Source organism: Mesoplodon bidens (genome assembly GCF_964165515.1).
Source record: "Mesoplodon bidens genome assembly, chromosome: 19".
Taxonomy (NCBI): Eukaryota; Metazoa; Chordata; class Mammalia; order Artiodactyla; family Ziphiidae; genus Mesoplodon; species Mesoplodon bidens.
This window is the reverse complement of record NC_138179.1, coordinates 45,627,282-45,642,204: the sequence shown is the minus strand read 5'-3', so window position 1 is coordinate 45,642,204 and position 14,923 is coordinate 45,627,282. Positions and strand designations below refer to the sequence as shown.

The 14,923-nt window shown below is 37.4% G+C and overlaps 1 protein-coding gene across 14 annotated transcripts in view; it reads right to left on the bottom strand.

The window, feature by feature from the left end:
- Positions 1 to 14,923, bottom strand: part of BPTF (bromodomain PHD finger transcription factor) — a 143,522-nt gene that overhangs the window by 85,013 nt on the left and 43,586 nt on the right. For 10 of the 14 annotated variants that reach the window (XM_081219713.1, XM_081219707.1, XM_081219716.1 and 7 more), the window contains exons 3-5: positions 9,613 to 9,836; positions 6,142 to 6,345; positions 5,400 to 5,588 (exon numbers count right to left, since the gene is read on the bottom strand). In XM_081219713.1, the coding sequence (XP_081075839.1) occupies positions 5,400 to 5,588; positions 6,142 to 6,345; positions 9,613 to 9,836 (617 nt within the window). The remainder of the gene's footprint in view (positions 1 to 5,399; positions 5,589 to 6,141; positions 6,346 to 9,612; positions 9,837 to 14,923) is intronic. The other 4 variants (XM_081219718.1, XM_081219708.1, XM_081219710.1 and 1 more) reach the window with 1 other exon arrangement.

Here is a 14,923-nt window from a genome sequence, read left to right as displayed (position 1 = left end):
GTGTTAAAATATGGGGGAGAGGTCACTATACTATTCTGTTAACTTTTGTGCATGTTCATAATAAGAAAATTTTATATGAAAGATAGAAATGGCAAACTTAAAATCTGACAGCTGTAAACCAGTAATATAATCAACTAACTCATGTTGGAAAATGCATATATTTGGAAGAAAAGAAGTCTCACATGAATAGCATCAAATTCCTCACTAATCATTCCTTTCACATCTGTAGATCTAGTTTTGAAATGTGCTGTATTCTTAATTTATAACTGTCTAAAAATCATCTTCTCAAATAATGAAACAGTAGATAGACATCCCCTCATTTATGAGCTCAGAATTCAGAGTGCATTTTCTCACAGAAGTATAATAAAAAGTGATTGGGTTCTAGACTAGCCCACAAAAAACTATTTCAGCATACAATACACCCCAAGTATGGTTTTAACCAAGACAATAACTCTGAGATAGGACTTAAGAGATTCCACCTCATCATATCTTAAAATACTTCATAGAAAAATAGGCAATCAATCCCATCCCAAGGTATTTTGATCTTAAAAAAAACTATTACCCCACTGAAAGCAAACTGAATTCAGAATCTATCCATTTAAACTTTCAAGGTGCTAACAAGCTGAGGACTACCATAACTCATAATACATAGCTTTTTTGTTGACTTGTCCCAAGTTAATTTGTCTTAAGTTTTCCTCCATTTCAGTTGAGAGGAATTGTTCTAGAACTCTTTACATCGTTACTTCATTAGGATTAAGGAAATCTCAAGCATTTGCTTTAAAACACCACAAAGAAGGTATTACCTACCAATAGTCCTCACAGTTCAAATATTCCAGACTACAAGCTAAAACCAAACACATTTAAAAGAATAAGAAACAAAAGAGTAATATTTAGCTGCAGAACCTCCAAAAGCCATTATCAATCAACTCAATGAGGTAAAAGTAAACGAGAAGCACATCAGTTCAGCATCCAGTATCAGCAGCCTCTTACATCCACTTAATTTCCTTATAATAAAATCCATACCTAAAGCAAAGTACTATCTTTTAAGATGTCATTATCCCAAAAAGTTAAGAAACAGGTTAAATTAATATGTTCTTATAGTTCAACTTCACAGATGTTAGACTTTCAATATGTCCATGGAAACACTTTCAAAGCAATTATAAATAGTTATGGAAATAAAGCCGGTTTTATCTACTGCTGCTATTTTCTTAGTCCCAGGCATTAAATCTAGAGGCATAACTTTAATAAAACAAATGCTGTCTGCATTATATGTTTGAATACAAATTCTCAATAGTACATTTGAGGTTAAGATGCTAGAAAGACACATGCCCTGTCTCTCCTTATATACTGAAAAACTGACAATCCGGTACAAAAGTTTCTAATCTAAAATCCAGAACAAAAGTGTAATTCTGAAATTGAGCTATTTGTTAACTAGAAAGAAGTTATACTGAATAATAAACAGTACACTTTCTATAAGGGGTCATTTTTGGAGACATAACCATTTTCATGAACTGAAGTGAAGTGTCTGGAATACAGATGCAGCGGGGGAAAATCAGAGGAACAGATATTCAGAGATTAACTTTTTTAAGTGATGTCTATAAACATTTCCCAAAATATGGCCCAACTTTTCAGTTTAAACTTCAATCTCAGCCACATAAAATCTTTCTGAATCACACCCAATTTGAAATCATGAAATCTGCCCATTTTTCTTATGTTCTCACTCCTTTAGATTTTCAGACCACATATTTATAATTTTTCCTTTGCATAATGTCATCTATCATAAGAAAATGATAGTGCTCTCTGACGGGACTTGACAAAATAAAGCTTGAAATAAATAAATATGCATATCCATATATATGTATACATATGTGTGTATATATTTCTAAAGAAATTCTAAAGTAGATATATTTTGAAAGAGATTTTAAATTCTCGGGTTATTTTTAAGTATCTTTCTATTCCAGAAAAGATATAAAATACAAACGCTAATCAAAAGAAAGTTGCTGTAGTTTAGTAGTATTATTAAAGATAAAGGACATTTCACAAAGATAAAGTTAATTCAACAATATAAAAATTATGTGCACCTAATAACACAGGCTCAAACTATATAATGCAAAAACTAAAAATATTTAAAAGATAAAAAGGCAACCCCACAGTAAATAGAAGTAACTTAGAAGTATCTTGCATATGTTATAAAGCAGAAACTAACACACCATTATAAAGCAACTATACTCCAATAAAGAATATTATCTTACATAGAGGGAAAAAAAATAGCAAACATATAGATTTCAACAACACAATTAAAACCCTGACCTAGTTGTTCTGTACTGCACCCCAAAACTAAAAATAGATATCCTCTTCAAGTGTATATGAGACAGTTTATCAACATTAACCAAATGCTGGACCACAAGACAAGCCTCAACAAATCTTAAAGGACATAAATCATGTACAGAATGTTCTCTGACTATAGTGTGTTAAACTAGAAATCAATAAAAAAGATAACTAGAAATCTCTAGGACTTCCCTGGTGGCGCAGTGGTTAAGAATCCGCCTGCCAATGCACAGGACATGGGTTCGAGCCCTAGTCCAGGAAGATCCCACACACCGCAGAGCAACTAAGCCCATGCGCCACAACTACTGAGCCTGAGCTCTACAGCCTGGGAGCCACAACTACTGAGCAGCGTGCCACAACTACTGAAGCCCGCGTGCCTAGAGCCTGTGCTCCACAACAAGAGAAGCCCGTGCACTGCAAGGAAGAGTAGCCCCCACTCACCACAACTAGAGAAAGCCGGCACACAGCAATGAAGACCCAAAGCAGCCAAAAATTAATTAAATAATCAATTTTTAAAAAAAAAGAAAATCTCTAAATGTTTGAGTATTAAACAGTATATTTCTAACTAAGCAATGGGTTAAAAAAAACACTTCATAATAGAAATTAGAAAGTATTTTAAACTGAATGATAAAGACAAAATAACACATTAAAGTTTGTGAGATGCAGCTACAGCAGTACATAGAGGGAAATTTACAGCCTTGACAACAGACATAGAAAATTAAAAATAATCAAAGCATCCATCTTAAGAAGCTAGAAGAAAAAAATAATAAAGAGGGTATGAGATATATCTATATGTATAACTGATTCACGTTGTTATAAAGCAGAAACTAGTACACCATTGTAAAGCAATTATATTCCAATAAAGATGTTAAAAAAAAAAAAAAAAAAAAGAAGAGGGTATGAGAGGGACTTCCCTGGTGGTCCAGTGGTTAGGACTTTGCCTTCCAGTGCAGGTGGTGCAGGTCAGGGAGCTAAGATCCCACATGCCTCATGGCCAAAAAACCAAAACATAAAACAGAAGCAATACTGTAACAAATTCAATAAAGACTTTAAAAATGGTCCACAACCAAAAAATAAAATAAAAAATAAAAAGAGGGTATGGGAAACTTCTGGAGGTGATGGATATGTTTATGTCATAGATTGTGGTGATGGTTTCACAGGTATATCTTTATCCCCAAACTCATCAAGTTGTATATATTAAATATGTACAGCTTTTTGTATATCAATTATACCTCAATAGAGTGGTTTTGAAAAAAGACAGGGAAGAAAAATTCACAAAAATGAAAAAAAATAAAAGGAATGAAATAAAAATAAGATAAAAAACGAGAAAAAATATAGAGAGGACAAAGCCCAAAGTTATTTTTTTAAAGACTCATAAAAATTGTTAATAGTCTTATGAAGTGATTAAGAGAAAACAGATAACCAATTTCTCGACTGAAAAAAGAGATCACTACAGATGCTATAAACATTTAAAAAATAGGATGTTATTATGTCAATAAAATTTTAAATTTAAATGAAATGGTAGATTCCTAGAAAAATAAAATTTACTAAAACTGACACAAGAAAACAACAGAAAATATGAGTAGCCTACTATCTACCAAAGAAATGAAATCTACAATTAATAACTTTCCCACAATGAAACTCCAGGACCAGAAGACTTTAGCAAACATTTAAGGAATAAATAACACCAATCCACAGAAACTCTTGCAGACAAAAGGAAAAGTGGGAACTTGTACCAACTCATTTTACGAGGCCAGCATAACCTAGGCATCAAATCCTGACATAGACATTATCACAGAAAGAAAATTGCAAGTCAATCTCATTCATGAAAGTTGACACAAAAATCCTAAACAAAATATTAAAAAATGAAATGCAACAATACATAAGAACAAGAACATATCACAACCAAGTTGTATTTATTCCAGGAGTATGATGAGATTGGGTTAACATTTTTAAAAATATCAATGGAGAAACTTTTGCTTCCAGTCAGGATGGAGTAGAGGGACTGGACTTAGCCCAGCCAATGAAACAGCCACACACACAGAAAAGATACCACTTGACAGAAAATGAACAAAAGAACTGACAGGCAATTCTCAACAGAAGTTATCCAAATGACTAATATATAAATATATATATAGGCGCGCGCACGCACGCACGCGCACACACACACACACACACACACACACACACGAAAGGTGCTCAACATCCTTAGTCACCAGGGAACTACAAGTTCAAATCACAATAAGATATCTTTACATTCCTACCAGAATGGCTAAAATAAAGAGGGTGGGGGGAAAGGAAAGAACTATATGACATTCTTATAATACACAGAAAAACTCTTCAAGGATTTCCAATACAGTATTAACTATAATTATTGACTTTTGATAGGATTACCAGTATTTCTTTTCTTGTTTTGCTCATCTAAATTTTCTAATTTGTTTTTCAAAAATATACACGCAGCTCATATAATAAAAATTTTTTTTTCATTTTTAAAAAAGGCAAAAGGAAAGGCATAATAACATTCTTGGTGTGATATAACTTATTTTGAGTATAATTTTAATTTTAAAAAGCTTAAAATATTTACTGGTTAACTTGCATTTTCACGTCAAAATATATTGTGACAATGGTTTTCTATTATAACATTATGGTTTGAGATGTTGTTAAAAAAAAACTTACATGACCACATGCAAACATAAAATTAATCTGTTAGTATATACAGAATTGGAATGGTCAAATCATTCAACACTGAGCCATTAGTATGTGAGTACTTAAAACCAAAATATCTGCCACTATGGTCTGGTGATAAAATATAAAAATAAGTCTATTAGACAAAAACAGCTAAATGAACTTTAAAAAGCATGAAGATTATGATGAGTTTCAAGCACTAAATGCAAGAACATCTGTCAAACTCCAAATGTTAGGTGACAACTTAGCAATCAGGGATGGCACTTATGTAAGCAAGCAGCATGAATGAACACATACTTTAAAGTTTTAGGTGACATTCAGCTTTTACTACTAAAGGGAAGGATTTCCCCCCCATTACAGAGGCACTGATACACTGCCCTCTGTACCTGGCACATCCTGGGGGAGCTCAGATGCCACCTTCTTCTCTGCCATGTTGCTGCTATCATGGGTTTCTGAGAGACACCCCACGGGACTCCTCCCTTCAGAGGGACTAGTCTCTTCTGAAGAAGCATTTGTTGTGTTGTCGCCAAGATTTGCTGACACAGAGTTACCTTTATCCCCAACTTCTGTTGGCTCTACAGTAAAATGCACAACAAAACTTTAAAGATATCCTTTAAAATTGCTTTAGGACAAATGGCCACATTCAGTCAACTACTAAAAATGAATGATCACCAAAAAACCTGGCTTCTATTCGATGGCCATTTTGAAGCAATTAGATTCTGGGATAATTCTGCAGTAGGTAATCCAAAGGGTATTTAAGAATATTTGATATATTAAGAATGTTTAAGTAGTTAACATAAAAAGGAACGTATTATATCACATACAAAAGTGTATATTCTGTTATAAAAACAGTGATTTTCACCAACAAATCTTATAGAGAAATGGCACCTTATTAAGAAGTATAAATAGAGATATGGGTATAACATTATAGCAAATCCACCAATATATAAAACTCGTTACAATGACTGTACATGTTATAAGGAGGAAGGGTATCCTAATCTCTTCAGAAATGTAAAATTAAATAGCTGTTTGCAATAAAAAAGATTCATTTTCATTTTGCAAGTAAAACTGGAGTTTTCATAAATAACACTGATGAAATATTTCTTTTTAACCAAATAATGTTTTTACCCTCAGATTTTCCTTGCTCAGGATCATCTGGTGTTTTGTCATCACTGTCTTTTTCAAGACTCTGGTCTTCAAACTCCTCTCTGCTTTTCTCAGCATCTTTGGAGTTATTATTCTCAGTCTCATTCTTCTCCTTTTCTATTTCTTCTGGACTTTTAACAATATCAATGTCTCCTTTTTTGGCTCTTATAGTTTCCAAAATTTCTTCTGTAATAAAACAAATAAAAAATTATGTTTCCGTATATACCAAGTATAAAAGTACTACAAATGCCACTTAAGAGTTTCAATACAAGTTATTAAAGATAAATTTGCTAAAAGCATTAAGAACTATGAAATAAGGATCAAGATTACCAGTAACATTTTGATGTTTAGAGAACTCAATCGATTTGGTTATCTTCACTTCTAGAAAATACATGCTAATATAGGCTCTAATTTCTTTTTTAAAAAAGAAAGAAAAATTAGTCTATCTTTTAAAATTGAGATTGATATAGATTATTGTGATATCCTCTGCCATAGGAGAAAACCTGTTAAGCTGACACAGACCCCCAGTTTGGGCAGTGTGGTACAGTAACAAAAACCTAGAGACCCAGGACCTAGCACAGATCTGACCTGAATTAACTACGTGAGCCTGTGGGTAGGCTACTAAATCTTCAGGCCTCCACTGTAAAATGAGAAAACAGAGCCCCATTTGGAAACATTTCTTTCTGAAGTCCCATAACTTTCTGCAAGTCACTAAACCCCTAATGGCTCTAATTTTCTTTCAACTTGGGTGGAGTGATACTACAGCACGGGTGCAGACCACAAGTTATATCAGCATAGACTCCTGTATATTAATAATATTCTTTGGGTTATGATCCAATACTATCATTTTTACTTTGTTGCTCAAATCGGTCCAGCTTTTGGCCATTGGGAGCTTTTCCGGGTAAGTCCTGGGAGCTTTTCCGGGTAAGTCCTGTATCCTTTAAACACATGAGTCCTATATCCTTTAAACACACTTCCTTCCCTCCTTCCTTCCTTCTGTGCTTCCTTACTTTCCAGCACTGCAAGATATTCCAGACTCACCTTGTATTTTCTCTGCCCCAGCCCTAGAATTCTCAAGGAGTCTCGATTCTTTTTTTAATTGGAGAATGAGATTTTTTTTTTTCTGGTACGCGGGCCTCTCACTGCTGTGGCCTCTCCCGCTGCGGAGCACAGGCTCAGGACGCACAGGCTCAGCGGCCATGGCTCACAGGCCCAGCCACTCCGCAGCACGTGGGATCTTCCCGGACCGGGGCACGAACCCGTGTCCCCTGCATCGGCAGGCGGACTCCCAACCACTGCACCACCAGGGAACCCCTGGAGAATGAGATTTAGAAGTCGTGATCTGGGGCTTCCCTGGTGGCACAGTGGTTGAGAATCTGCCTGCTAATGCAGGGGACACGGGTTCAAGCCCTGGTCTGGGAGGATCCCACGTGCTGCAGAGCAACTAGGCCCGTGAGCCACAACTACTGAGCCTGTGCGTCTGGAGCCTGTGCTCTGCAACAGAGAGGCCGCGATAGTGAGATGCCCACGCACCGCGATGAAGAGTGGCCCCCGCTTGCCGCAACTAGAGAAAGCCCTCGCACAGAAACGAAGACGCAACACAGCAAAAATTAATTAATTAATTAATAAACTCCTACCCCCAACATCTTAAAAAGAAAAGAAGTCGTGATCTGGGCACTATGTGTACTTGGTACTACTGGGGCACCAACAGACCTAGAAAATGTATATATGTACACTAACCTATGTATATATACATCTTTATTGTTTCTGTATCTATCTGTGTGTGGCAGGGGGTACGTGTATGGTTCATTCAAGCACTGCTCTCTTGTTTTTTTGTAACTTCTCTGACAGAAGTTCTGTTTTCATTACAACATATTTATTTGGTCAATCCTGTTATACACAGTAAACCAGTTTCAGAACTGCTAAACTGTACTCTCATGAGAAATAAATCTACCAACTAGAGTACAACGTTTGTAAACAAGAAGAAACATCTTTAATGCCAATGCCATGCACCCATGGTACATCTTTATGGATTTTTTAATTTCCTTGTTTACATTTCCTTTCTTTAAATGTTCTCTACCTTCACTTTCATCAATATTTCCTAAATTGTAGGTTTCCTAGGATTAGAAAAACCTTGTAAAGTCATCACTGAAAAACACTGACCTCTCTGGTAAAGTGATTAAATTGAGGCAGTTGGAGTTAATTCCTTACTCTCGCTCACCTTCTCTACTCCTAATTCCTGTAAGAGTTCTAAGCCAATGATTATATGAACATCTAAGGACATGTGTAGGACAACAATTTCAAACAGAGGAATCCTAATTGGTATATTTTCTGTCTTCTTCGTCATCCAAGTCACCCCGGATCCTTTTTTACATCGTTTCCTTACATCCTTTTACCTATCTATACATCTATACTGTTTTCAGTTCCTATTTCCCCAAGCTGCATTTACTCTTGCTAAGTACACTAAACCTATCAATGGAAGTATCTCAATCACTCTTTTTTAAAGAACTTTTTATTTAGAAAAAGAAAATTTATAAACCAATTGCTTGCTTTTCTTAGAGCCATATTATTTCTTACTTTCAAACATAGCTCCCCGCTGATCTTCAACTGCCAGCTTTTCCAAACCAAAATGTTACACATTCATCCCAACTTCCCTCATGCCATTTAATGGGGATTAAACTTTTTTTTTTAAACCTACAAATTAGATCATCTAAATTAGATAAAAAGCACAGGTAGGATGATCAAAGATCTCTGATTTTCTATAAAGGTTCTAATTTCAAATATTCTATCTTGTTGCCTACTCTATCAAGTATACAAATATTTGTCAGTCTATATGTCCGTATTTTCAGTTCAAAACCTATGGCACTCATAGCCATAAGAAAAATAGACCAAAAAGGTCAGGGGGAGAAAAAAACATTAAGGGATGAAAGAAAAAATAATCAGTTTAGGTTGTATCTGATCTATAATAAATATGCATATTCTATAAACATGTATATTCTATACTCTGCAGGAATATTTCAAAATTAAACAGAAAGAATTAACCTACCAAACTTTAAAAACCATCTCCTCTCAGAAAAATGTATTCCAAAAATAAACTTCCTTCAAATTAAAAGTTTATTAGAAAAAAAGCAAAGAGTAAATTTTAAAGGAATACCATTTCTCATAATTAAAACTAGGACTCCCTAAAAGGTTTATTAATAAAATTCTTGAATTAAAGAAACAAACAAATATAATTTGGGGAATCTCAGTAATGAGCAAGGCAAGGTACAAAACACTAAAATGCATAGGATCCCTAATTTATGTTAGGATGAACAAGGTTCTCTTGAGAAAATGAAATATAGAGAATTAAAATAAAATAACCATACTTGAAAATTTTAATATATTTTCATATTTTGTAGTGATTTCATACCAAGAAATGTAACAAAAAGTAAAATAAGAAAATTTCCCTCTCACCATTAGCTGCCGCCAGAAAGGATTTATTACTGCCCCGAGCCTTATTGGTCAGGTCTTCAGTTATGTCCATGTGCCGGTGGATTTCTTCACGCATTTCTTCTAGAATTTTGCAGAGTTCTGCTTCCCAGTAATCTTTGTCTAGACAGTCAATTAATTCTGCAAGCTGGACCTTTGTGCTGTAATACCAAATTTTCTTTTCATTTTCATTTTCTGTATCTTCTTCTCTGTTTAAAAAAAGCACAAAAACACTTTGATGTTAGACAAAATGGCACTTACCTGACAATTTTATCTATCCAGTGGAAGTTAAAACACACAAAGATTGTGCGCTAAAGCTCAGTATATTTGCTCATAAGAGATCCTGTCAAGTTTCATTCAAACTCAAGGTACTCATTTTATTTGAACCTCTAATTATTTTGATTTCCTAGCCCATAGCAGCTTAGGATAAAATAATTTGCTTGTAGTAGTGGCAAGAGAGGAATTCGTATAGCAGCAAAGAAAGATATCTAAAAACATGACATGCAGAAACAGGACCTTAAAATTCAGAGCGTGTGAGTACTTGGTGGAGGACAGTCTTGGTTACACTTCAATCAACTTTAAGCTCATCACTGTAACAATACGAGGAGCAGAACTTTAACCAAAAATATTTAAACTATGTTCAGTACTTGGCAGGTACAGAGCAGGTTCACATTACAGTATAGTTTAGAAACATTTCCATCCAAATGGTGTAAATGCTCTGCTAAATTCTGGTCCCTGAAGGAGTCATCTCAATCGAGTAACAATGCCTCATCTCTCTTTCTTAATGGACAATCAAAGCTCAAACTGGAAAGAAGAAGAGCACAGCAGCTTCTTTTCCTGTTTAAATCTCTCTGAAGATGCCAGTCACTTGTAATGGAGGTGGAGACTTCAACACTAGTAACTAAAAACACAAGGCAAATTAATGTCTAGGACCAGACTTCGAGAAACATATGTGACTCAGTTCTTCTCTCATTCAGAAGAATTCAGGAGTGTGTGTGAGGTACCTAACAAGAAAGAGTCTAACATTCCTGTCTGCTCAAAGGCAAACTCACGAAGCTAAAAGAAGAGCACCTTAAGAAAGATATGGCTTTAAATGAGATATGTGAACGTGGACAAGACACAAATCCTCTGAGCCTCTGAGACATTTTATTCACCCCACTGGTAAAATGGGGATAACAGTACCTGTCTTGAGGGACCCTGTAAGATATTATAAGGTAAATAAAGGTATTATAATAAGGCATCTATCATAGTGTCTGGAAAACATCATTAGTGATCAATAAATAGAAAATATTATTGTTACTAGTAAGATAGTAAATAAATTAAAATGTAGCAGAATTCCAGGAATGAGACATTCAATAATTCTGAAGAAGGGATATATTAAATCATGGATAAATAAAAGGATATCAAAATTATCAAACATTTTAAAGAAAAAGAGAGTAATAAAGGGTCCCTGTTTTCCCTCTTTCAAATCAGCATCTGCTGACATATGATATTAATATATTTCTGTTAGAAGCTTTTTACAAAAATTTCTGAAAATCATTTTTTTAAGCTACTCTAGATTTCACTCTACAGTGGGTATTTCTACTGACTTTTTATGACTGAATGGTAACAATGGTCTACTCCAATTAAAAATGTTAAAGATGTCAGAATCCCCTAAATAAAAAGATTAATAGGGGGCTTCCCTGGTGGCGCAGTGGTTAAGAATCCGCCTGCCAATGCAGGGGACATGGGTTCGAGCCCTGGTCTGGGAAGATCCCAAATGCCGTGGAGTGGCTGAGCCCGTGTGCCACAAGTACTGAGCCTGCATTCTAGAGCCCGCGAGCCACAACTACTGAGCCCATGTACCACAATTACTGAAGCCCGTGCGCCTAGAGCCTGGGCTCTGCAACAAGAGAAGCCACCGCAATGAGAAGCCCACGCACCGCGACGAAGAGTAGCCTGTGCTCGCCGCAACTAGAGAAAGCCGCACGCAGCAACAAAGACCCAATGCAGCCAAAAATAAATAATAAATAAATAAAAAGTACATAGTGAGCTTTGACGGAGCACAAGAGTTACAGGACAGCCTAATTCTTTGTTTTCTAAGATTTCAATCTTAAGGATTTTTCCTCTGTTTAAAGATATCAAATTCTTTCCTTGTTTGCTTTTTTCCTCTTGATTCAGAAATATCTACAAATTTCAATGGAACAAGAAAAACATTCTACATAAAAACGTTTTTTGGGTAGAAAACAATTTATACGCATAAGATTTCTACATGAAAGTGAGATGCTATGGGAACAAATTTAATTAAATGGACATTCTGTCCAATTTTTCAAGCAACTCACAGGCTACTGAAAGCATCCTTATCAGTCGACTGACTTAGCCCATGCTGGCATCTGCATCATTTCCATCTTAACAGAGAACACTTAATCTTAATTTTAATCTTAATTTCCATCTTAACAGAGAATTCACAACTCCATATGGTGGTGGGCCATTCTAGATTGGAACTGCTCTGTTAGAAAGTTTTTTCCTTTTAAGAGATGACACACACCTAGTGTTTCCACCAATCCATCCTGATTCTGCCTGCTAGAATTCTCTGAAATAAACCTAACACCTCCTCCACACACAGTCCTTCAACTCTTTCACAACATCTATAATCTTACCCCATTTTTTTTTTTCAGGCCAAACATGCTCAAATACTTTATTCCTCATACAGCATGTTTTCCAGTCGTCACTACTCTGATATTCTTCCCCTAAATGTACAGTTTTGTCAATGTCCCTCTAAAAACAGCTCTATTTGGGGACTTCCCTGGTGGTCCAGTGGTTAAGAATCCTCCTTCCAATGCAAGGGACACGGGTTCAATCCCTGGTTGGGGAACTAAGATCCCACATGAAGCGGGCAACTATGCCCGCGCCCACAACTACTGAGCCCGCATGCCGCAACTACAGAGCCCATGCACTCTGGAGCCCACATGCCACAACTAGAGAGAAGCCCACAAGATGCAACAAAAGATCCCACATGCCGCAACTAAGACCCGATGCAGCCAAAAATATATATTAAAAAAAAAAGTAAAAATAGCTCTATTTTTTATTCTGCTCATCAAAGATAATACTCAACAATGACCTTTTTTTTTCTTCTTGAAGCTACAGAAGGATAAATTCATCAAAAGCATAAAGAAGCAAAACTGAGTGAACAATAACAGCTAATGCTTTCAAAGAAGTTTTAATATTGATATACTTGGGCACATTTACACAGTTTATATAATCAAGATTATTTGTTCTAATTGTAAAAGTGACAACTGCTTTCCTAGATGACTATACATCACTTTGTAAGTACCTTTGTTTATGGGGTTAGAATTTGGTTTCTACAGAAGCTCTGTCTCCACAACGTTCCTTCTGCACACCCAAACTGGCCTGGCTTCCCTGAAGTCACTGCTCAGCTCAAGGAGTTGACAGGGTGGCAGGGGAGGACAGAATGGAATGAAAATATGGGCCAAAAATACAATTAACAGCAAACTTACAGATGATATGCCTACATTTTAAAGTCTGTTTGGCTTTTACTTAGGCAAGATAAGTAAGAGGTTAATGACTAACAGTACGTTTTGAGTTTCATTTCTAAACAAACCCACAGAAACTAAGAGTGAGGAACGCTAGTGTGGTGGGTTGACAGAAAGGTATGTCCACCTGAAACCGTAGAATGTGACTTTTTTTGGAAATACGGTCTTTGCAGATGTAATTAGCTAAGGATCTTGAGATGAAATCATTCTGGATTTAGGGTGAGCCCTAAATCAAATGACTGCTATCCTTACAAGAGGAGGAGAGGATTCAAAGAGACACGTGGAGAAGGTGATGTGAAGGTGGAAGCAGAGATTCGAGTCATGTGCCTTTACCTATGAGCCAGGAGACGCCAAGGAAGGCCAGCAACCACCAGAAGCCAGGAGACAGGCATGGAACAGAGTCTCTCTGAGCCTCCAGAAAGAAACAATCCTGCTGACACTGGTTTCAAACTTCTAGCTGCCAGAATCGTGAGAGAATAAACTCCTGTTGCTTTAAACAACTCATTTTATGGTCAATTTGTTATGGCAGCCCTAGGAAACTAAAACAGATTTTGATTTCATGCTTTTTTTTAAAATGATTTAATTTTTTAACTTATTTTTTTGGCTGCATTGGGTCTTTGTTGCTGCACATGGGCTTTCTCTAGTTGTGGCGAGCGGGGCTACTCTTCATTGTGGTGCACGGGCTTCTCACTGCAGTGGCTTCTCTTTGTTGCAGAGCATGGGCTCTAGGCACGCGGGCTTCAGTAGCTGCGGCTCGCGGGCTCTAGAGCGCAGGCTCAGTAGTTGTGGCATGAGGGCTTCAGTAGTTGTGGCACGCGGGCTCAGCAGCTGTGGCTCACGGGCTCTAGAGTGCAAGCTCAGTAGTTGTGGCATGCAGGCTTCGTAGTTGTGGTCCAAGGGCTCTAGAGCGCGGGCTCAACAGTTGTGGCATGCAGGCTTCAGCAGTTGTGGCACGCAGGCTCAGCAGTTGTGGCTCGTGGGCTCTAGAGCGCGGGCTCAGTAGTTGTGGCATGCAGGCTTCAGTAGTTGTGGCACGTGGGCTCTAGAGCACGGGCTCAGTAGTTGTGGCATGCGGGCTTCAGTAGTTGTGGCACGCGGGCTCAGCAGTTGTAGCATGCAGGCTCTAGAGCGCGAACTCAGTAGCTGTGGCATGCGGGCTTCATAGCTGTGGCACAAGGGCTCAGTAGTTGTGGCTCGCAGGCTCTAGAGCGCAGGCTCAGTAGTTGTGGCATGCAGCCTTCAGTAATTGTGGCACGCAGGCTCAGTAGTTGAGGCTCGCGGGCTCTAGAGCGCAGGCTCAGTAGTTGTGGCATGCGGCCTTCAGTAGCTGTGGCACACAGGCTCAGTAGTTGTGGCTTGTGGGCTCTAGACCGCAGGCTCAGTAGTTGTGGCACACAGGCTTAGCTGCTCCACGGCATGTGGGATCTTCCCAGACCAGGCTCGAACCCGTGTCCCCTGCATTGGCAGGCGGATTCTTAACCACTGCGCCACCAGGAAAGTCCCCTAAAACAAATTTTTGATACTGGGAAAGGAAGTGCTGCTATAACAGATACTTAAAAACGTGGGAGTGGCTTAGGAACTGGGAAATGGGAAAAGGCTGGAAGAATTTTGAGGCACTTGACAGAAAAGGCCTAGACTTTCTTGAAGAGACAGAGGTTGGCAGAGATTGGAATTATGCTGCCAGCAAGCCAAGGAACACCTGGGGCACTAGAAGCTGGAAAGGGCAAGGAAAAGAATTCTTTCCTAGAGCCTTTGGAGGGAGT